The sequence below is a fragment of the Symphalangus syndactylus genome, chromosome 11, assembly GCF_028878055.3.
Source record: "Symphalangus syndactylus isolate Jambi chromosome 11, NHGRI_mSymSyn1-v2.1_pri, whole genome shotgun sequence".
Lineage (NCBI taxonomy): Eukaryota > Metazoa > Chordata > Mammalia > Primates > Hylobatidae > Symphalangus > Symphalangus syndactylus.
Window position 1 is genome coordinate 14,393,506 of NC_072433.2, and position 25,211 is coordinate 14,418,716.

General features: G+C 39.0%; 1 protein-coding gene and 1 long non-coding RNA gene across 3 annotated transcripts in view; one reads left to right on the forward strand and one right to left on the reverse strand.

Annotated features, from left to right (window-relative positions):
* The window catches only part of LOC129493071 (uncharacterized), a 288,887-nt gene that overhangs the window by 212,300 nt on the left and 51,376 nt on the right, over positions 1 to 25,211 (forward strand). The window lies entirely within an intron of this gene.
* C11H8orf34 (chromosome 11 C8orf34 homolog) overlaps positions 17,584 to 25,211 on the reverse strand; it is a 483,892-nt gene continuing 476,264 nt past the window's right edge. The window contains 1 exon segment of the mRNA XM_055298752.2: positions 17,584 to 17,667. Within this exon segment, the coding sequence (XP_055154727.1) occupies positions 17,660 to 17,667 (8 nt within the window). The 3' untranslated portion in view covers positions 17,584 to 17,659.

Here is a 25,211-nt window from a genome sequence, read left to right on the forward strand (position 1 = left end):
TATTGATTGATTTTACTTCTCATTGTGGGTCACATTTTCCTGCTTCTCAGACATTCTGATAATTTTAAGTGGATAATAAATATTGTAAATTGTACCTTACTAAGTCCTGATATATTTGTACCCTTTTAATATTCTTAAACTTTGTTCTGGGACATAGTTATTTCCAAATAATTTGATCCTTTCATGTCTTGATTTTAAGCTTTAGCAAAAAGGATAATAGCAGTAAGTCTTGTCTTAATTTTTCCCCTCTAAAGAGGTAAAACCCTTCTGAGTGCTCTACTAATGCAGTGAATTATGAAATTTGGCACTCTGACTGGTAGGAACAGGAAATATTTAAAGCCATATGGGAGCTCCAAATAATGCTCCTCTTAATCTTTTTGGATGGCTCTTTTCTTGGTATTACGTAGTTTCTTTACATGAATGTGCAGATAAGTACTCAGCTGATGACTTGAGAGAAGTATTCTGAAAATATCTGGAGTTCTCTCTTTCAAATTCTTCTGTCTGTTGTCCTTTGCCCTGTAAACTCTAGCTTCCTTGACCTTGCTAGACTCTCAGCTCTGTCTCCTCAGTCCAGAGAAATGAGAAAATTCTGCCTAGGTTTCCCTTTCCTAGGCCACTGTCTAAAAACTGGAAACTTTTTTAGGCAACAGACTGAGGCAATTGTAGGGCTCCCCCTGTTTGTTTCCTGATCCTCAGTGATCTGTGTTTCATTGCCTAATGTCTAATAGCTTAAAAACCATTTTGTTATATACTTTGTCCATGTTTTGTCCTCCCACCTAAAAAATTAAAACAATGGGCAAAGTATATGAGCTCAAAATTGGCCAGAAGTGAAAGTCCTATTGCTCATTTTTAAATGGATGTAGTTCTATTTCTACTATTTGCTCAAGAATAATTTACAGAGTAGCAGGAGAAGTAATCTGGGGCTGAAGGCAATTTTAAATGAGATGTGTTTCCACAAACTCTTCATCATCATATTCTTTTCATCCTGTGCCTAGAGGGCACATTTCTACTGAGGTGAACAGATTATCCAGACAGGTTGCATAGTTCAAAATTAAGCACTGTGTTTTATTTCTACTAGGCTATTGAATTGATTTAATTTATGCTTCATTGATGTTGATCAGGAGCTAGTATTTTCTGTTTCTTGTTGGCTTCACATTCAGATGATTTCTCCCATTTGGAAGCAAGGATTTAAAAGAAATCTATATTCCACAGGGATGTTTATTACTTCAGGCCACCCACACTCCCTTAGGACTCTCACTTTTAGAGAATTCTATACCTCACTGAAGATGTGAAGCTATTTGTTTATTTTGGCTTTTAGCAACCTTTCTCAATTCATCTGAATTACAGAGTATTTGGCATACACTTTACAGACTGTGATTTGGAGAAGTAGCTATTTTCCATGTTCACTGCAAATAGAATTTTCTTTTTATATGTTTCTTGTTGTTGTTGTTGTTGTTCTTTTGAACTGGTTTCAGCAAGGGTCATAGATTTCACCATTACACTACCATCATTCACTACAAGCCCTGCTAATGAAGCTGTACGTCTCTCATTCGTCAAAGTTTGAAACCTCAGCCACCTTTCTAAATATGGAGAGCAAAAAAAAAAAAGAAGGATAAGTTAGTCATTTAGCTGCCAATAATTTTTAACAATTTTTCTTACATTGATCTCTTTTCACTGCCACTAAACACTAGTGTAGACCTTTACCATTGTATGCTCACCTACAGAAATCTTCCTTTTATGTATTATTTAAAACCTTCATCTTTAAAAAGAATGTTCATTTTGACTTACAATATGAGATGAAGGTATAAGTCTTGGCTTAGATGTTACCTTTTCTGTGAGGCCTACCCTGACTACCATATTAAAAATGTTTCAAATTGTAATCTACTCTCTCCTGGCACTACCTTACTCCCTATATCTTGCTCTACTTTTTCATTTTTTTCATAGAAATTATGAAAAAGCTCTGAAATATATATTAGAGGCATATTATAGCTATATGATATATAAGTCATGTTATAGGGAGTCTATTATATGGTGTATAATTTTATATACTTCTAATATATGATATAGTTTACTTTTTATTATGTTTATTGTCTCTCTTTGTTGGAATATAAGCTCATAGAAGTAGGCTGTTTTGTTTACCTAGAATAGAGGTTGACATGTAGAAAGTTTTAATACACATTCATTGAATTAATTAATAGAACTATTAAAAAAGAGATAAGCTGTGAGAAACAAATGAAAAAATAGAGCTAATTGCTGCATTTGTTGAGTTTCTTGGCAGAAAGGCAAAAATGTTACAAGCTACAAGGCTCACTTTTGATATAAATTGAAAATGATCTTTTACCTAGCATTAAACTGTCAAAGAATTATCGCAACAGCCTTCTAATTTGTCTCTCTGCACTTAAAAATTTATCTCTCCTACTCCTATAGAAACATTCTTGCTGAAGTGCTGCTTCATACTTCATAATTCTTCTGTTCACAAACCTAAGGTGCATTCACATTTTCTATAGAATAAAGTATTAACTTCTTAGTTGCATTCAACATCATTATCAAGTTGGCCTCGATTTATTCTCTGTCTTTTTCACTCTCTATAGTTTTCTAAATGTTCAACTCAAAGGTTATCTACTTTTACTGGTCAAAATTTCAATAAAAACATTTGTAAGAGTTTTGCACATCCCTTCATCCTCTCTTTTATTTGCAAGGTTCCCATTGTCTTAGTCAGGTAGGGCTGCCCTAAGACTGGGTGACTGGAACAACAAACATTTATTTTCTCACAGTTCTGGAGGCTGGGAAGTTCAAGATCAAGGTTCTGGCAGAATTTGATTTCTGGTGAGGGCTCTCTTCCTGACTTACAAACGGCTGCCTTCTTACTGTGTCCTCACATGAAAATAGGACCTCTAGTGTCTCTTCCTCTTCCATAAGGACAATTCTAACAGATCAGGGCCCCCATTTAACTGTAATCACCTCCTAGTTCTAATACAGGCCCTATCTCCAATATAGTCACGTGGAGATGAGGGAAGTTAGGGCTTCAACAAATAAATTCCAGTGGAACATAATTCAGTCCCTAGCACCTGTCTCACACATTTTGGATTGCCCTTCACCTATCAGTGTTTTTCTCTTTTCTTATAACCTACTCAAATTCTTCCTGTTTTAAAAATGGTTTATAATTCATTGATTTCTTTTGTCTTCCTCTGAACTTCTATGAGAATTGTCAGAGGCAATTAATTTCATCTGGAAATTAATTATACACTACCACCTGACATTTCTAGTAACTGGATATTATTTATCACTTGTGTTATTTAACATTTAAAATATTTGGATTCTTTCTTTTTAACAAAATTGTAAGGTCCTTGATGTCAGAGATTATGACATATCTCTTCATAATGTATAAGAACCTAGCACATATTCAATTAATATATGCCAATTTTGTTTCATAGCTATCAGTAATTTTAAAGTACTTGAATATATAGTAACTAATTTATGTCTTATTAGATTACCATGATAGGTAATACTAATTCTATTTTAAAGATGAAATAAAAACTCAGACAAACTATGTCACTTGTCCAAAATAATACATTAGCAGTAACACTACATCTAAGTTCTAAGGATGAGTCCTTGTTCAGATTTCTTTCTACCCACATTTACTAAATTGTGTTCAGTAGAACAAGAGTTTCTTTAGCTGTCACTCAAAGAGGACATCCACAAAAATAAGCTCTTCCTCTCACATCAGGTAGACTGACCTCTAATAAATGCTAATTGAAAAAAATTAGGCAGCAGAAGTCATAATCATTTGCCTTTATTTAGTGTCACTGAGTCATCACTCAATGTAGTTAGTACTTGGAGTGTTCACAGAGACTCACAGCCACTCCACAAGCCTGTGTGCTTCCCCCAGAGCTGGAAATACACAGCCTCCCCTCCCTTCAGTGTAAGTGATGAGTCATTGACCTGAGGTATGCAATACTTTACTTTTCAGACCAAATCTGGCTCCAGATTAATGGCACTACTTCCTTCTCATATTACTCTGACAATGGGCCTCAGTATATCAGTAGCAGGCCCTGCCTTCCAGAAGCTGTTGGGGTAGAGAGGCTCTAATTGCTCAGTGTATCAGTGGGCTTGAGCCCCTCAACGGGCAACCTCCACTGACTCAGAACTCTTGTGAATTCCTCCTCTCTGGACTTGATTATTTTGTAAAAGGCTGCCAGATCCATGGCAAGGACTGGCATCTTTGTTCTTGACCCAGAGCTTGGCCTAAAGGAGCATTTTATACAAATAAACATTCTTTAACTTTTCTGTCCACAACAGACAGCACCTTTTTGCAAAGACACTAAGAGGCTTTGCATTCAGAGAAATCTGCCTGTAAACTCCAGCCCTATTCTAATTATTAGTGTGCACTTTTGCAACTTAATATTTCTGGGCTCAGTTTTATTTATAAAATGAAGATAATCTTTTCCTTACATGGTTGAACTAGGATTGGAGATAATACATTAAGAGACTGGAATATTATCTGGCATAGCAGGTTGGTAATACAGGACTATTACTAAGAGATGGGTCATAAAATTCTTTTTTTCCACTTCAAGAAACCTCAGATGGTAAGAAGAAATGTTGCAGGCTTGTAGCTAATAGGACTGAAATATTATTAGGTCAGAATTTAATAAGTTTATTTTACATAGTAGTAAAGACAGTTGCCACTCAGTACATGGTTTGGCCTAAATTTGGGGTGTATAGCACATGTGTGGCCATAGGAGTTACTTATATCTAAGAGTTATTATTTCTCCTACCCTCTGGACTAGGGAACAAACCATAAATTAGCCCTGTTTTAACTTTACATGGTTCACTTTCACTGCTCTAAACTGGAAATGTTTAACCAGCTTTTTAATAGTCATCCAAAGAAAGGAGTAAACGCATATATTTTGATTTTCCTTTAATTTTCTGTAAGTTGCAACTGTTAACCAAGAGACCACTGTGTTTATAAGTGATCCCACAGATAAAATGTAGGTTGCATAAAGTCATGATGTTCTCCTCCCTTTTTTAGTTCTCCCCACTTGTCTGGTGAGAGGGGAAAGGAACCTAGTGTCTCTGTGTATCAGCCACACAAAGCCAGGGGCAATGTGAACAGTGTGCTGAAGCCAGCTCAAAGTACCTGGTAAGAGCCCGTTACGCACATCTCTTGCCAATTGTGTGGTCAGTGATAACCTCTTGGTAGCTTGGAATCAGCGATAGTTAAGATTACTTACACCATGAGAATGGGCGTATACTACAAATCAGGGCTTTATATTAGAGGAGATAAGGTTGCTAAATATTTACTAAGAAACCACTAAAACTGATCTTAACACATCCTTGCCCCCTGGTACTTTTATCAGTCTAAGGATATTTAACAGACACGGAATCTCAAATATAGACTGATTATGATTGAACTTTGATATCTATTAGAGGGAAAAGAACTAGTATAATATTCCACACTTTGTAATGCTATAGCTCTTGGATTATTGGAAGTATATTTACTTAACACCTCTGAAAAAAAAAGAAAGGTTAACCCACAAAATCAATGTCGCTGACAGATGAGTGAAATAATAAACACAAACTCTGCAAAGCTTCATGCTGAGAAGGCGCACACGTCACTCCAAACCTCTTTGGTCTGGCTATCAGGCTGGAAATCTCACAAACTTGAGCTGGCAAGGGAGGTTTCCAGTGTTTCTTGGGTTTGGCTCAATGAGGGATGCCACAGGCTGGGTTCACTTTCTTCTGTGGTATTGCTTTACTTCCGCTTCCACAAGAACCATGAAGTGAAAGGATCAGACAAGCAAAACAAAGTACATGAAAAGGAAAACAGGAAAGGAATTTGACCAGTGACTTCAACCCTCAGCAAGGATCTGGTTTGATTTTTATGGCAAAGGCTCTTGTGTACTTCAGACCAACTCGAGCTCCCCTGCGCCTTCTCATCCCCTCACATTCCACTCAGCAAGATTTCAACACAGAGATACAGAGCCGATGCCATGAATTTATTGCTTTGGCTTGTGCCAGCTCTTATGAGGATCTCTGGCAAGAAACCAGAAACCTGCTTTTGGCACCAATCAACTTGGCAGATGAAGATCTTCAACTTGGCGTGAAAGCAAAGTTGGTGTGTTTCCCATGCCTTGTATCAGAACATACACAGCATTTTATTTGTTCTCTGAAGATTATCTGCTCTGTTGAAATGAAGCTAAAAAAATTAAAGGGACAACTTGATTATCCTGTCTTTGCCAAAGATGTTCATTCCAGAGCAGAAGCCCATCCAACAAAGTAGAATGCCATTCCCTCTTCTCAGTTAAAGGTTCTTTCTAATGCAGCATTAACTTCCACATGGAAACAGAGGCACAGGAGGATTTTACTACAATTTTCAAAAAAAAAAAAAAAAAAAAAAATTGAGGTGTGACTGAATAGAGAAAGCCAGGAATGTCAGGGAATGAGGTACTACGTTGGGAGGGGTGCCAGGATTAGCCATGGTCTCTCTTTCCTCAGACCCATCAATGTTCAAAGCTGCCTGCTATGGCTCCACGTGGGAACCCCCCTGCCCAGCAATGAGTTTGGCCTGTTGGCTTCCAGGAAGTCACCTGCCACACCTTTATCCATGGCTGGCCTTTGAATACCTGTGCAACTTTGGCCTCCCTGGAATTGTACATATATTTAAAGTCTGTTGAAAAGTCTGAATTAAGGAATTAAAAAAGACCAGGAATTCTCTCTCTAAAGACCAGTGAACAATCATAAATATTTATTTTGAATCCTCTACTACCCAGCTTCAGCCTGATCAAAGGGAAAAATGGTATAGTAGGCTCTTACAGAAGGGTGGAAAAACCGGGGCCAGACCTTTGTTTGCTATACATCAGATCACTTACTCTTTCTGGCCAAGCCAAGGCACTTAACATGCACTAATGAAGGGGCCTAGACTTTAGTGGCCACATCCCTGGCTTCACACATCAGACAATTGGGATCCAAATTCTGGCTCCATCACTTCTTGCCTTGGGCACTACTGAGAAGGCTAAGTCTCAATCCCTTCATTCATCAAATAAGGACAATTATAACAGATTGATTTTCTGCAAGGAAATAGGTGAGTCAGTGCATATAAAACACCCAGTAAAAGCCTTGTCTCACAGTCAGCACTAGATATATGGGTAGCTTTTATTATTACTAAGCATATCAAATTAAGCCTCTCCCAACTTACTTTATAAAACAAAATGCCCCCAGGCTACAATGGAGGGTACAAGTCAGTAGAGGCCCTGGTTTCAGGTTGCCTGGCTGGACTCCTCTGTTTATGGAAATCAGAGCAGCTTTCTTAGCATCACAACCTGTTCCTTTTCTTGGTGCTCTGTTTGCTGTATTGCCCAACTGAGAAACAGCAGCATCCCCCAGCACCACTTTGCAACTCTGACCCTTTGGTTTAATGCTATTTGTTTTTAATTAATGCCCAGAGTATTATGATTGTTATTAATATCCTTTTGTTTGTTCTGGTTGTCTCCAGTCTTTTTAACATCAGAGGTCGGGGAATTCCCTGGAACCGGTTATTGGATTTTCAAGGTGGGAGGTTGAGGTAACCTCTCTTCCAAGAAGGAGAAACTGTTTCTTGATTGCTTCCCCAGGAAACAGCCAGACTTAGGATATTCACCCAAAGTAGCTGGTTCTCTTTCCTATATATTTATTTATTGAGAGCCTACTATGTGAAAACACAGACCTACCCCTAAGGATACAAAAATGAGTTAGACTCCATCACGGAAGAGGTTTCTCAGAGCCAAGTGGCTAGGACTATCAGTTTATCATTGTATGTTACCCAAGGGAAGGGACAAGGAGCTAGAAACATAACTAGTATGATAAGGGCAGCACAACATACTCTCCAAGTTCATGTCCTGAATCATCAGGTCATAAATCCCTCCATGACTACACATCATGAAGTTATAATAAAGTCAGCTCACTCTGGAAGACACACACCTGTCAGGTTAAAACAGAGTACAAAGAGACCTTTTGGTCTCTAGGTTCATGGATCTACCCTGAAAACTACTGCACCATCCCAGATAAGTTAATTCACATTTCTTTTTGACTGACTTGTCTCATCTGTATAATGGAGATAATCATAGTGCTACCTCCAAGGGCCACCATAAAAATGAGATGAAATAATGCATATAGAGTACTTAGGGAAGTTGCTGATATTTGAAAAACCCTCAATACATATTACTAGCAAAGAAATAGTAATTTCACTAAAGGTTATTTAACAATGTGCAATTGCAAATTTGTTTCACAAAGAAAATTATAGGTATGTTTAACTTTTGCTTACAAAGCAAATGAAGTCTTTGAAACTCTTTAACTCACTGTATCACCATTAACAGAACTTCAAGCTGTGGTGTTTCTCATCTTTGGTTGCATATAAGAACCTCCTGAGAGGAATTTACAAGTACCCATGCCTAGGCTTCACCCCTAGATATTCTGGTTGATTACTCTGGGATCGGACCTCAGCTTTGGAAATGTTTAAAAAATCTCTCCAAGTGATTAGATGGTACAGCTAGTTTCTAGAACAACCTGAATTAGAAGAATGACAAGTAGAAGTTGATTTTTGTTAAGTTGAACCTGCATGCTCCAGTGTTATGTGGCTTTTGTAGTTTAGCCGCTGTGGAGGATAGTAGGAAGTCACAGTCAAGTAGGGTATTTTGGAAAATGTCACACTTAAACTGAATTCCAATTTTCTGGTTAAAATGGTCGTGTCTAATTGTTAGACCCTCAGAGAATGCTGAAGACCCAAGTTTCTAGATACCTGCATTTCTACAGTCATTTCTTAAGAGTATTAGGTACAAACATACTTCATTTTATTGCACTGTGCACATATTGTGTGTTTTTACGAATTGAAGGTCTATGGCAACCCTACTTCAAAGCAAGTCTGTTGTCACCATTTTTCTAACAGCATGTGCTCATGTCCTATCTCAGTATCACATTTTAGTAATTCTAGCAATATTTCAAACTTTTTCATTATTATCTGTTTTGATGATCTGTGATCTTTGACATTACTATTGTAATTGTTTTAGGGCACCATGGACCACACTCATATAAGACAGTGAACTTAATAAATGCTGTGTGTGTTCTGACTGCTCTGCTGAGCAGCTGTTTCCCCATCTCTCTGTCTCTCTCTCTCCCTCTCTCTCTCCCAGGACTTCTCTATTCCCTGAGACACAGCAGTATTGAAAATAGGTTAACTAATTACCCTACAATGGCCCCTAAGTGTTCAAGTGAAAGGTAGAGTCACAAGTCTCTCAGTTTAAATCAAATGCTAGAAATGATTAAGCTCGGTGAGGAAGGCATGTCGGAAGACAAGACAGGACAACAGCTAGGCCTCTTGCACCAAACAACCAGATGTTCATGCAAGGGAAAAAATCTTGAAGGAAATTAAAAGTGCTACTCCAGTGAACACATGAATGATAAGAAAGAGAAACAGCCTCGTTGCTGACGTAGAGAAAGTTTTAATGGTCTGGATAGTTGATCAAATTAACTATAATATTTCCTTAAGCCAGAACTCGACCCAGAAAACAGGCCTAACATTTCAACTCTGCGAAGGCTGAGAAAGGTAAGGAAGCTGCAGGAAAAAAAGTTGGATGCTAGCTGAGGTCGGTTTATGAGGTTAAAGGAAGAAGCTGTCTTTATAACATAAAAGTGCAAAGTGAAATAGCAAGTGCTGATGGAGACGGTGCAGCAAGTTATCCAGAAGATCAAGCTAAAATAATTGATGATGGTTGCTACACTAAATGACAAATTTTCCATGTAGATGAGACAGACTTCTATTGGAAGAAGATGCCATCTAGAACTTTCATAGCGAGAGAGGAGAAGTCAATGGCTGGCTTCAAAGCATCGAAGGAATGAAGCAACTGCTCAAACATACATCTATGGCAACAAACCACATGGTCTTATTGCTATAACACACTACCTCTGCTTTTCCCCTTCAACTGATCTATGTCTTGGCACAATGACATTCCTTCTAATATGAAGACTATATGTTTAAATCTGGCTATAATTGGGAAAGATTTCCTATGTAGACTTCATTTTCCAATGATTTTTACAACTGTCAGTACCAAAAGAGTTTCCTGAGATTTACAGTTCTGTTTTTGGAACACAAATAAGCCAAAGATAAAAAATAAGTTAAAAACATATCAGTAATGCATATGAAATTATATAATTTGTTCCATAAAACCCATGGAGATATAATATCCTCTTTATTCCACTTGATAAACTTCACGGCCTTGAGAAGCTAACTCCCTTATTTTCCATCTGAAACTTTCTTCTATCTTGAGGCTCTAGCATCATTCAAACCCAAACTTACAGGTAGATTATGAAATGTAATCCTAAATAAAATAATTGGACTATCTTGCCTAGATGTTAAGTACACAAGTGCTAAATTCCTTGAGATCATAAATAAAAAATTTAGACTAGGTATAATAAAGTCAAGGTGAGACTTATTTTAGATGAACATTTTAATCTACCTTACAAATGTATCTAATTGCAAACTAGTATTCTTAATGTACAACGGACATTTTTTTAAAAAGGATCATGATCAGTTATGTTTTCTCTAAACTCAAGAGTGTCTACAAAGCCTAAATTACATGACCTAGAATTTCCCTTTTTTGGATCCATCATTTAAATCAAGGAGAGAATTTGATCCAATATTACTCAAAATAAGCCATACTATGCTGCAGTAACAAATAAACCCTTAACCTTAGGGGTGGAATAAAGGTTTATTTCTCACTCATATTACCTGTTTAATACAGGTCAGCAGAGCTTTATTCTACACAACCATGAACCCAAACATCTTTAGATATTGCCATCTCAATTGGTAACATCCAGGATCACTGCAATAGAAGAAAAGAGATATAGAGAACTCACACTTCTCCTAAATGCCTCGGACTGGAAGTGATACATATGACTTCCACTAATGGCTATTGGCCAGAACTAGTAATGTATAGTTGCAGCAGACTGAGAAATCTTTCATGTATCCAGGAAGAAGAGGAGAATGAGATAGAGTGAACAATACTGATCTTCAGCACAAAATATTTCACAGTGAATTCAAACAACAAATATATAAAAGATATTAAAACCTTGGCTTATAACCTACTCAAGCTATACAAGATAACTATACAAGATGTATATTTTCCAAACTGAAGCACATATTTTTGTGGCTCAATGTAATCTATTGATAATGTGATCCTGATTATGCTCTAAGGAAGTTTTCCTATATATGCTAATTACCTATAGCCTAAAATATTTTGCAATATCTAGTAAAACAATTTCCACAAGCACAATTTTCCTCTTTTTCTAAGAATCCAGATGGTGAGGTAAACTTTGGGCTAGTCGTTACATCAAATGCCTACTGTTTATAAAGGGCCCTTCAGATATGGTTATAACGTCAAAAAACTGCAAGTTTACCAGATGAAATGCAAGCTCTTTTAGAGCTTCCATGTTTAAGCCGTAGGTTGGCTGTTTCCCCACAAGAAGCCATGTACACTGCATAGCCTCAAAGCCATGTGCTCCTGCTACCATTTGCTAGGCAATTTTTTAGAGCAAATGTCTCTGTAATAATTATAGTTTTCAGACACGGGGTCACATTACTATTTTAGTTTTGCATGTAGCACTTGGAGTTTTTCAGGCATATTTTAAATAATTATAATAGTGAGAAGAGTTGCCAAATTATAACTTCTACCAATACCCAAATCCACTTATGTTAGCTCTCCAGAGACAGACTCTGTAAACATCAAAGACACAAATGGACAAAAAGCCGCCATAGAAATTTTACAAAAACAAACAATCGGCAAGAGCAGTGGTAAGAGGGCCAAATGCAAGTTGAAAAGCTAACACATATTTCTAGTGTGGGCAAGCCACAATTTGCAGCATAAGAAGAGCTCTGTGCCTAGGACCAAGGGGATGCTCGATGCTCCTTCCTCTCCTGAAAAGTAGTGTCTTACAGAACTCTGAGTTCAGCAACTAATAATAGTTATTGTCTTTATAACCAAATGAAAACATGTTTGATTAGTTGTAGACAAAAGGGAAGATAAATAAAAATGTTGCAAATTAAAACTACACTGAGATAAACTAGCAGGAGTCATTTGTAAGCTTGATCCTAAATGTGTTAGTTGTCCCTTAATCACTATTAACTAAAGAAAAAGGAATTCCCAAGCAGATGCTTCCACACACTTACTGAAAAGACCCCAAATTGACAGTTCCTTAGCTTTACTTTCTAAATAAGGGAAGTTCTAAGTTCTTTACATCCTCCTCTCCTACTCACGTATAGTTGTTTTTTTAATTTCATCCACCCACAGGAAACTTCTACAGCCTCATTAAACCAGACTACTAAAGCTTGTTGAACAAACGAACATGCCTGTCTTTCCCCTGAAACCCAGCTGTGCTTACAGGAACCGGGGACCTCAAAGTGCAAGGATTTTGACCTTCTGCTTACTAGAAACAGTGTGTGGGCCACCCACTCTATCAAGTGTACATAAAATCTTTACTCTTGAAATCACTTTTTCGGTCTCTTAAGTGCTGGTATGTTCCTGAGACCTCTTTTCGCTGCAGACTCTCGTTGGGTGATGTTAGCTATTGCCTTGATTTCTATTACGCACTGTTTGACTGTCTTTATGTTGATGACATTCAGAATCTTGGATATGGCTCCAGTCTCTTTAAATTTGAAATGTCCCCAAATGAACTCAACATTTTCTCCTCATTTTAAACAGATTTCACTGCCAGGTGTCCTGGCCAGAAATCTGACCATTATCTGTGACTCCTCCCTTCTATCTTTAATCAATTCACTGTCTAAATTTCTCTATCTACGCAGTTCTGTATCTCCAACATTGATTACTGCAAGAGTGTCCTAGCCATTCACCCTACCTCTGGTTTTGTTCCTTTACGATTCATTTTCCACCGTGGAGCCAAGACTTGTCTTTCTAAAATGCAATTCTTGCTCTTTACTTGCTTAAAACTTCCATGTGTTTCTCTTACCCTCTGAATGTAATGTATCTTTTAACAGCCTTTATGGTTTGGCTGCTACTAACTTCTCACTGCATCATTTGGCAACAGCGTGCATCTCCCTGTGTTCCAACCATATTCAAATGTTCATTTCAGCTGATATGCCATGCTCATCTATGTAACTGAATCTTGATATAGTCTGCTGTCTCAAAATATTCTTCATCTCCTTTCTTCAAACCTATTCCCAACTCTCCTCAATCTTCCTAAATTTCACCTGAATAAACCTGATTCTTTAGATTGAACAGGGTAACCAAAGCCCAAGATTCTTTATCTGCAGTGCAGACTAGATGGTCCTCAGATGTGGGTCCTCAGCATCCTGTATTTTGTTCTGAAGATTTACTGTAACTGTCAGTGTTGTTCGCACACTAGCCACCTAGCTCCATGAATGCAAGGACTGTGTATGTCCTAGTACTGCTGGCTCCCCAGAATCGAATACAATGGTAGACATATAGTGGCTGTTCAGTAAGTATTTGTTGAATAAGTGTTATATGAAGCAGGGTGGGGGATCTGACATTCTTTGGATGAGATATTCTCTTCTTCTAAGGAAATGAAGGGCAATTGTCAGTTCATGAGACCATTCTCTTTTCTCTGTCTGGGTGTACCCTGGTGGTGAAATCATACAAGGACAGTCATGGTTACTGCCTGTCTCATTCCTAGAGGCTCCATCCAAGGTGAACATTTTCTTGGCCTTCCAGCTAAAGGAAGAACAAGCCACTTTTTTATGGGAGTATATGCTAGGAAGAATATAGTGCATATAGTGTCAGATGGAGATTTGAATCTAACTGGGAAAATTTCTATGAAAACAGCATAAAATCATGATTTTTTATTGTCTTACCAGCTGTGACATCCTCTCTCTTTTCTCTATTTTTCTGGAGACATTTTTATTGGCTCTTTTCTGCCATTTCTCTTTGCCTGACCTCTAAACCTAGGTATTCCTTAGAGGGGCTAGATCTATTCAAGCCATAGGCTTTCCTCAGGCAATGTGCATCATTTCATCGTTTTCACAAACCCATATATGCATATGAATGACATGTCTGTATCTTCAGCATTGCACTTTGGCCCCCATATTTGCTGAACATTTTAGATCAAATGTCCTATAGGTAGCTCCATCTCAACATCCCTACATGGAAGTTAACATCACCGGCACCAGATCTCCCCCCCCTTTTTTTTTTCCTGTTGTCCTACTGCCACTCCCAGTCCTAAGCCATAGACCCAAGAGGCACTCTTGAAAACTACCTTACCCTTCCCTTCTATGTGCAACAATTCCACAAGAACCACCCTTAAATAGGTTTTGATTCTGTCTGCTCCCTGTTTCTGGAATATCCCAACAACCATTAGACCTTCACTATCGTTTGCCCTAATAAAAACCTAAATAGACCTTCATCATTTTATGTTAACTCTTGCAATAGCCTCCTAACTAGTTTCCCATTTCCAGGCTTGCTATTTCTAGGCTTGCCCACTTCCTGTTTCACCTACTCCTGCATTTTTACTTGCAGCTACCAAGGTGAGCTCATCTAACCGTTTATCCAATAGTGTCACTCTCCCCTCCCCTGCTGAAAATCTTCAGTAGCTCTCTTCAGCTATGGCTCTCATCCTTGGCTATTCATTAGAATCAAATGAGAAGCTTTTTCGTAAATATGGATGATTGGCATCCCTCTCAGTCCAACTGAATTCTCAATCCCCGAGTGTGGGGCCTGAGCATCTGGGATTCTGCTGAACAGCCAGTGTTGAAGATAGAGGTTGGCATATGAGAATTTTCTCATCCCAATCCCTGCCCATTTATCTACCCATCAACTACCACATCATATCACACTCTCTCTGCACTAGTAATAAATATCATGCATTTATTGCACTCATTGCCATGCACACTCTGCCCTCTCAGACATCCGTACTGGGTTTACTCTGTTGCTCCCACTAAGACCTTCCTACCTACCTTCATCGCTCCGTTGACTCTTTCTCATCTTTAAAGGACTTGCTGAGGCATCATCTCTTCCAGGAAGACTTCTTTGACTTCCTACACACCCCACAACTTACTCACTTCCAAGTCCAGGTCTCACATATATTCACAATTGTTCTTTTATGCTCCCACAATAGTCTGGCCTGTAAATGTCTTTGTCATTGCACACTACAACATGTTATTTAAATTATATGCTCATATGTGTGTTTCCCCTACGAGACTGTGATGGCCTCCACGTCCAGAAGGTCAGAAGTTACCTCAGCCTGCTCCAGGGACACAGGGAGGCCATAGCATAACATGGGGCCCAAAGCCATCTGTTCACAGCAGTGATACTGAAGTATGGAATCTGAGGAGTATTTTGACAAGCCCTTTTAGTGCAGGTTTTTCAAGCCTCATCATTGCAGTAACTCTGGAGCTATGTTAAGAAACCCAAAAGAGGCAAAAAGAGTAATGGGAGCCAAGAGGGGTGCCAAGAGATTCAGGTTTCATGTGTGACATTTGAAACAGAAGACTGGGAAGCAACCTGGAGAAATTCCTGATTTGGTATTTAGCTGTTCACTGGCCTTGACCTCTGGCCTTGGCCATGAGGAAATGGTTAAAGTCATTGACAAAGAAAAGAGAGCAGAGAATGGGGTGTGTGTGTGTGTGTGTGTGTGTGTGTGTGTGTGTGTGTGTCCTGCCTCATAGCCGTTGATGAAGATTTTCTCCTTGACTAAACATCAGCCAGGCTCCTCTGAGTCCTCTTCTCAACTAACCCTCAACCTTGGCCTAAAACCACAAAATGTCAGCATAAACAATTTCATCCACCCCCATCCCCCACATTAAAAGACGTGAACAAATACTAACATAGTTTCTAACAGCTCAAGGGCATATCCTTAGGATGATGACTCGAGCGCCATAAGTTCCTGACTGAGAAAGCTCAGGGCTGCAAAACAATTTACTGTTTTGTTCCAGCCAACACCTGAATAGGGTCCCTGTCTCCCAGTCTTGGAGGGAGAGTAGGAATCTAACTTTGATAAACGCCAGTTTGCAAACCCAGGTAGCTCCACGTGGACCAACCCCACTTTCTCACATTTTGTAAATGTCCACTTCCCTGATTCTGCTCAAGCCCCTGCTGTTCCCCGTCCCTAGCTCCTCATCCTTCCTCCATGAGGCCTAGCCACATCTGCACAAATCGTAGTTCAGTTCAGTTCACACGGGACCTACTTCTCTATCGCAATAATTTATGACTAATGAAAATTTGTCTTTACCACTTCCCTTGGTGTCTGGTTTATTTTATCTTTGACAGCACCTTCAGCAATACACATTCTGATATCCTGGGGGATCTGATTTTTGAGGCTGATGACGCACTTAGTAGGGTGACTATTTCCAGGAAAAGCTCAGTGAGCAAGAGGAGGATGAAAACCAACCAGGCAATGGTTGGAGGAAAGTGCGGCTCAGATGAAAGCATTAGGAGTGACATATTTTAAAGAAAGAATATTTCTAATAGAAAAAGCATTTGGATCCTCAGTTAAACAATTTCGAAGAAATATTCCTCATGGCAAGGAGTTTTAAATAGAAGAATGTTCTAGTCCCCTAAACTTACTCTCTTGCCTTCTCTCCTTTCTGATTAAAAAATTTACTCTTTCTAAACCTTCCTTTTTTCTACCTATAAAACATAAAAATTTTATAAAAATGAGTCACATGAGTTTCTATATACAAGAAAATGTTAATGTAAGAAAAATTGTTATTTGATTTAGGGAATTGACTTAATTTATACAATCTGAATGTTTTTTATTCTTTATCCATGTTCTGGCCTTTAACATTTGTTTCCTTGATATAGTTCCTTGTTATATAGTTTTGTAATTTAACTTTATATCTTAAAGGTCCAGAAAGCAAACTTAGATTAAGACAAATAAAATAAAACAGACAGTAGAGATATCAGTAGATTTACTTAGATCCATTCACTTAACATCAATGCATAACACATTCCAAAAACAAGCATATATTAAATTTAAAATGGATCATCTTAATTGGGTTCAATAATTGGATAAATGGTCAAACGATTTTCGTTTTCTATGTTTTGGGCCATGCATTTCATTCCTTATTGATTTGCTTTATTGAATTAACATATCAATTATTCGTTTTAATAGGAATAGAGAAAATAATCATGAGAAAGAGCAGTGGTGGAGAATATACTTCTCACTGCTGCACACAACATGTACGGCAGGTGATGATACCAAACAGCTAACTTCTGCAGAGACCGAAATGGCACATCTTGGCACATGTGGATAAGTATAATGTCTAGTAATCTAAAAAATGAGAAAATATTATAAAAATAGAAGAAGTAGAAAACCCTAGACAAGTTAAAATACAGAAAAATTTTAAGCAAAGTTATTTGAATCAGGCAATATTTAATATATCAAATATTAATAACTATTTATAAAGTAATCTAAACCCGGGACACTAACCATGCCAAAAGGCAGCCGGCCTCCTGACCACCCCACAATCCTTTGCCAAGATTAGTGTTCTCTGATTACATACTTGGGCACCCTCTGGTTACAATAGTACTTGTTTATTATTGAGATTATAAAAATAACCATTCTCTAAATGATTACACATAGTAAATAAAATTAGAACTATACATAAGGATTTGAATAACTGCATTTCTTTAAGGACCACTTGCAACTTCTTCTGTCTGTTTCACAAACCTGCAGAGGAGAAATGAAACAGAAGAAAATGTGCTTAATAACATGTTTGTTTACATTATAGCATATTAAAAAGAAAAATTGTGATTTTAATGCTTTCCTCCATTCCAATGAACGTTTGCAAGGATATTGACTTTAGAATACTACCTCTATTTATCATATTTGCAGCCAATATATCAATTTCTGATATCTGTATAAAATCCTAATCACATTAGATGATGATATGGTTAGGCTTTGTGTCCTCACCCGAATCTCATGTTGAATTACAATCCCCATAAGCTGAAGGGAGATACCAGGTGGAGGTAATTGAGTCATGGGTATGATTTCCCCCATGCTGTTCTCAGGATAGTGAGGTCTCATGAGATCTGATGGTTTTATAAGGGGTTCCTCTCCCTTTACTTGGCATTTCTCCTTCCTGCTGCCTTGTGAAGAAGGTGCCTTGCCTCCCTTTTGCCTTCCACCATGATTGTAAGTTTCCTGAGGCCTCCCCAGCCATGCTGAACTGTGAGGCACTTAAACCTCTTTTCTTTGTAAATTACCCAGTCTCAGGTACGTCTTTATAGCAGTGTGAAAATGGACTAATACAGATGGTATGGGAAAATATTCATGTTTCTAGAATATTTTACATGTTTTTTCTGCTTTGTATCATAGTTATATTTAATATTTTTGATTCGCCAGTTAGACAATCAACATTTTGAAGGAAGACTTTCAATCTCCATCTTACTTATAGTACCTGAAGTAATGCTTTGTGTGTGGCATTTGCTCAGTAAATATTTATTTGATGAAAGAGAGGGAGAAAAGTTAGAGAAGAAGAGAAAGAGAAAGAGAGGGAGAGTCTGGTTGTTTTTGCACACACTTTTTATTTATCTGGAATGCTTTACTTACTCCAACTAACCCCAGCTAACTCTTTTATCAACTGCATCTTTCATTCCTTTAGGCCTTACCCTTAGACATTACTTTCTCTTGACCCTTTGACTACTAGTCAAGATAGAACTCTCCTGATGTACATACTTACCCTCATGCTCCTATAATCACCATCAGCGCATTTTCTGTAAATAGCTGTTCACTGTGTTTCTTCTCCACAATTTAGTAAGTTCCATGATGAGAAAACCTATGATAAGTTCTATATCACCCATGATAATGACATATGCTATTCTCCGACAGTAGTTCCTGATCCATTATAGGTTTTAAATACGAATCATATGATTTACTTGGTTAGAGCTCTTGAACTGAACAGCAGTATACCTGTATGTCACACAAAGCACACTTGACGGGCTGAGGAAGAGAACCACGTGATAGTTGTGTACCTATATCCTTTTTTTTTTTTTTTTTTTTTTTTTGTTCCAGAATTTTGATTTTTTTTATTACCTGGGAGAGAATGTAATTTTATTTTCATCAAATCTTTTTTTTTTTTTATTTTTATTATACTTTAGGGTTTTAGGGTACATGTGCACAATGTGCAGGTTTGTTACATATGTATCCATGTGCCATGTTGATTTCCTGCACCCATTAACTCGTCATTTAGCATTAGGTGTATCTCCTAATGCTGTCCCTCCCCGCTCCCCCCACCCCACAACAGTCCCCGGAGCGTGATGTTCCCCTTCCTGTGTCCATGAGTTCTCATTGTTCAATTCCCACCTATGAGTGAGAACATGCGGTGTTTGGTTTTTTGTCCTTGCGATAGTTTACTGAGAATGATGTTTTCCAGTTTCATCCATATCCCTACAAAGGACACGAACTCATCATTTTTTATGGCTGCATAGTATTCCATGGTGTATATGTGCCACATTTTCTTAATCCAGTCTATCGTTGTTGGACATTTGGGTTGGTTCCAACTCTTTGCTATTGTGAATAGTGCCGCAATAAACATACGTGTGCATGTGTCTTTATAGCAGCATGATTTATAGTCCTTTGGGTATATACCCAGTAATGGGATGGCTGGGTCAAATGGTATTTCTAGTTCTAGATCCCTGAGGAATCGCCACACTGACTTCCACAATGGTTGAACTAGTTTACAGTCCCACCAACAGTGTAAAAGTGTTCCTATTTCTCCACATCCTCTCCAGCACCTGTTGTTTCCTGCTTTTTTAATGATGGCCATTCTAACTGGTGTGAGATGGTATCTCACTGTGGTTTTGATGTGCATTTCTCTGATGGCCAGTGATGAGGAGCATTTCTTCATGTGTTTTTTGGCTGCATAAATGTCTTCTTTTGAGAAGTGTCTGTTCATGTCCTCTGCCCACTTTTTGATGGGGTTGTTTGTTTTTTTCTTGTAAATTTGTTTGAGTTCATTGTAGATTCTGGATATTAGCCCTTTGTCAGATGAGTAGGTTGCAAAAATTTTCTCCCATTGTGTAGGTTGCCTGTTCACTCTGATGATAGTTTCTTTTGATGTGCAGAAGCTCTTTAGTTTAATGAGATCCCATTTGTCGATTTTGGCTTTTGTTGCCATTGCTTTTGGTGTTTTAGACATGAAGTCCTTGCCCACGCCTATGTCCTGAATGGTATTGCCTAGGTTTTCTTGTAGGATTTTAATGGTTTTAGGTCTAACATATAAGTCTTTAATCCATCTTGAATTAATTTTTGTATAAGGTGTAAGGAAGGGATCCAGTTTCAGCTTTCTACATATGGCTAGCCAGTTTTCCCAGCACCATTTATTAAATAGGGAATCCTTTCCCCATTTCTTGTTTTTGTCAGGTTTGTCAAAGATCAGATAGTTGTAGCTATGCGGCATCATTTCTGAGGGCTCTGTTCTGTTCCATTGATCTATGTCTCTGTTGTGGTACCAGTACCATGCTGTTTTGGTTACTGTAGCCTTGTAGTATAGTTTAAAGTCAGGTAGCGTGATGCCTCCAGCTTTGTTCTTTTGGCTTAGGATTGACTTGGCGATGCGGGCTCTTTTTTGGTTCCATATGAACTTTAAAGTAGTTTTTTCCAATTCTGTGAAGAAAGTCATTGGTAGCTTGATGGGTATGGCATTGAATCTATAAATTACCTTGGGCAGTATGGCCATTTTCACGATATTGATTCTTCCAACCCATGAGCATGGAATGTTCTTCCATTTGTTTGTATCCTCTTTTATTTCATTGAGCAGTGGTTTGTAGTTCTCCTTGAAGAGGTCCTTCACATCCCTTGTAAGTTGGATTCCTAGGTATTTTATTCTCTTTGAAGCAATTGTGAATGGGAGTTCACTCATGATTTGGCTCTCTGTTTGTCTGTTATTGGTGTACAAGAATGCTTGTGATTTTTGTACATTAATTTTGTATCCTGAGACTTTGCTGAAGTTGCTAATCAGCTTAAGGAGATTTTGGGCTGAGACAATGGGGTTTTCTAGATATACAATCATGTCATCTGCAAACAGGGACAATTTGACTTCCTCTTTTCCTAATTGAATACCCTTTATTTCCTTCTCCTGCCTGATTGCTCTGGCCAGAACTTCCAGCACTATGTTGAATAGGAGCAGTGAGAGAGGGCATCCCTGTCTTGTGCCAGTTTTCAGAGGGAATGCTTCCAGTTTTTGCCCATTCAGTATGATATTGGCTGTGGGTTTGTTGTAGATAGCTCTTATTATTTTGAGATACGTCCCATCAATACCTAATTTATTGAGAGTTTTTAGCATGAAGGGTTGTTGAATTTTGTCAAAGGCCTTTTCTGCATCTATTGAGATAATCATGTGGTTTTTGTCTTTGGTTCTGTTTATATGCTGGATTACATTTATTGATTTGCGTATGTTGAACCAGCCTTGCATCCCAGGGATGAAGCCCACTTGATCATGGTGGATAAGCTTTTTGATGTGCTGCTGGATTCGGTTTGCCAGTATTTTATTGAGGATTTTTGCATCAATGTTCATCAAGGATATTGGTCTGAAATTCTCTTTTTTGGTTATGTCTCTGCCAGGTTTTGGTATCAGGACGATGCTGGCTTCGTAAAATGTGTTAGGGAGGATTCCCTCTTTTTCCAATGATTGGAATAGTTTCAGAAGGAATGGTACCAGTTCCTCCTCGTACCTCTGGTAGAATTCAGCTGTGAATCCATCAGGTCCTGGACTCTTTTTGGTTGGTAAGCTATTGATTATTGCCACAATTTCAGAACCTGTTATTGGTCTATTCAGAGATTCAACTTCTTCCTGGTTTAGTCTTGGGAGGGTGTATTTGTCGAGGAATTTATCCATTTCTTCTAGATTTTCTAGTTTATTTGCATAGAGGTGTTTGTAGTATTCTCTGATGGTAGATTGTATTTCTGTGGGATCAGTGGTGATACCCCTTTTTCGTTTTTTATTGCATCTATTTGATTCTTCTCTCTTTTCTTCTTTATTAGTCTTGCTAGCGGTCCATCAATTTTGTTGATCTTTTCAAAAAACCAGCTCCTGGATTCATTAATTTTTTGAAGGGTTTTTTGTGTCTCTATTTCCTTCAGTTCTGCTCTGATTTTAGTTATTTCTAGCCTTCTGCTAGCTTTTGAATGTGTTTGCTCTTGCTTTTCTAGTTCTTTTAATTGTGATGTTAGGGTGTCAATTTTGGATCTTTCCTGCTTTCTCTTGTGGGCATTTAGTGCTATAAATTTCCCTCTACACACTGCTTTGAACGTGTCCCAGAGATTCTGGTATGTTGTGTCTTTGTTCTCGTTGGTTTCAAAGAACATCTTTATTTCTGCCTTCATTTCATTATGTACCCAATAGTCATTCAGGAGCAGGTTGTTCAGTTTCCATGTAGTTGAGCGGTTTTGAGTGAGTTTCTTAATCCTGAGTTCTAGTTTGATTGCACTGTGGTCTGAGAGACAGTTTGTTATAATCTCTGTTCTTTTACATTTGCTGAGAAGAGCTTTACTTCCAACTATGTGGTCAATTTTGGAATAGGTGTGGTGTGGTGCTGAAAAAAAATGTGTATTCTGTTGATTTGGGGTGGAGAGTTCTGTAGATGTCTATTAGGTCCACTTTATGTAGAGCTGAGTTCAATTCCTGGATATCCTTGTTAACTTTCTGTCTCGTTGATCTGTCTAATGCTGACAGTGGGGTGTTAAAATCTCCCATTATTATTGTGTGGGAGTTTAAGTCCCTTTGTAGGTCACTGAGGACTTGCTTTATGAATCTGGGTGCTCCTGTGTTGGGTGCATATATATTTAGGATAGTTAGCTCTTCTTGTTGAACTGATCCCTTTACCATTATGTAATGGCCTTCTTTGTCTCTTTTGATCTTTGTTGGTTTAAAGTCTATTTTATCAGAGACTAGGATTGCAACCCCTGCTTTTTTTTGTTTTCCAGTTGCTTGATAGATCTTCCTCCATCCCTTTATTTTGAGTCTATGTGTGTCTCTGCACGTGAGATGGGTTTCCTGAATACAGCACACTGATGGGTCCTGACTCCTTATCCAGTTTGCCAGTCTGTGTCTTTTGATTGGAGCATTTAGCCCATTTACATTTAACGTGAATATTGTTATATGTGAATCTGATCCTGTCATTATGATGTTAGTTGGTTATTTTGCTCATTAGTTGCTATAGTTTCTTCCTAGCCTCGATGGTCTTTACAATTTGGCATGTTTTTGCAGGGGCTGGTACCGGTTGTTCCTTTCCATGTTTAGTGCTTCCTTCAGGAGCTCTTTTAGGGCAGGCCTGGTGGTGACAAAATCACTCAGCGTTTGCTTGTCTGTAAAGTATTTTATTTCTCCTTCACTTATGAAGCTTAGTTTGGCTGGATAGGAAATTCTGGGTTGAAAATTCTTTTCTTTAAGAATGTTGAATATCGGCCCCCACTCTCTTCTGGCTTGTAGAGTTTCTGCCAAGAGATCAGCTGTTAGTCTGATGGGCTTCCCTTTGTGGGTAACCCAACCTTTCTCTCTGGCTGCCCTTAACATTTTTTCCTTCATTTCCACTTTGGTGAATCTGACAATTATGTGTCTTGGAGTTGCCCTTCTCGAGGAGTATCTTTGTGGCGTTCTTTGTATTTCCTGAATCTGAATGCTGGCCTGCCTTGTTAGATTGGGGAAGTTCTCCTGGATAATATCTTGCAGAGTGTTTTCCAACTTGGTTCCATTCTCCCCATCATTTTCAGGTACACCAATCAGACGTAGGTTTGGTCTTTTCACATAGTCCCAAATTTCTTGGAGGCTTTGTTCTTTTTATTCTTTTTTCTCTAAACTTCCCTTCTCTCTTCATTTCATTCATTTCATCTTCCATCAGCGATACCCTTTCTTCCAGTTGATCGCATCTGCTACTGAGGCTTCTGCATTCTTCGTGTAGTTCTCGAAACTTGGCTTTCAGCTCCATCATCTCCTTTAAGCCCTTCTCTCCATTGGTTATTCTAGTTATCCATTCTTCTAATTTTTTTTCAAAGTTTTTAACTTCTTTGCTATTGTTTTGAATTTCCTCTCGTAGCTCAGAGTAGTTTGATCGTCTGAAGCCTTCTTCTCTCAACTCATCAAAGTCATCCTCCATCCAGCTTTGTTCCGTTGCTGGTGAGGAACTGCGTTCCTTTGGAGGTGCTCTGTTTTTTAGAGTTTCCAGTTTTTTTGGTCTGTTTTTTCCCCATCTTTGTGGTTTTGTCTACTTTTTGTCTTCGATGATGGTGATGTACAGATGGGTTTTTGGTGTGGATGTCCTTTCTGTTTGTTAATTTTCCTTCTACCAGACAAGACCCTCAGCTGCAGGTCTGTTGGAGTTTACTAGAGGTCCACTCCAGACCCTGTTTGGCTGGGTGTCAGCACCGGTGGCTGCAGAACAGCGGATTTTCGTGAGACCACAAATTCAGCTGTCTGATAGTTCCTCTGAAAGTTTTGTCTCAGAGGAGTACCCGGTTGAATGAGGTGTCAGTCTGTCCCTACTGGGGGGGTGCCTCCCAGTTAGGCTGCTCAGGGGTGAGGGACCCACTTTAGGAGGCAGTCTGTCCGTTCTCAGATCTCCAGCTGCGTGCTGGGAGAACCACTACTCTCTTCAAAGCTGTCAGTCAGACAGGGACATTTAAGGCTGTGGAGGTTCTCGCTGAGTTTTTGGTTGTCTGTGCCCTGCCCCCAGAGGTGGAGCCTACAGAGGCAGGCAGGCCTCCTTGAGCTGTGGTGGGCTCCACCCAGTTCGAGCTTCCTGGCTGCTTTGTTTACCTAAGCAAGCCTGGGCAATGGCGGGCGCCCCTCCCCCAGCGTCACTGCTGCCTTGCAGGGTGATCTCAGACTGCTGTGCTAGCAATCAGCAAGACTCTGTGGGCATAGGACCCTCCGAGCCAGGTGCGGGACACAATCTCCTAGTGAGCCGTTTTCCAGGCCCGTTGGAAAAGCGCAGTATTAGGACGGGACTGACCCGATCGATATTCCAGGTGCCGTCTGTTTCCCCTTTCTTTGACTAGGAAAGGGAACTCCCTGACCCCTTGCGCTTCCCGAGTGAGGCAATGCCTCGCCCTGCTTCGGCTCGCGCACAGTGCGCTTCACCGACTGTCCTGAACCCACTGTTAGGCACTCCCTAGTGAGATGAAACCGGTACCTCAAGCAGAAATGCAGAAATCACCCGTCTTCTGTGTCACTGGGGCTGGGAGCTGGAGACCGGAGCTGTTCGTATTCGACCATC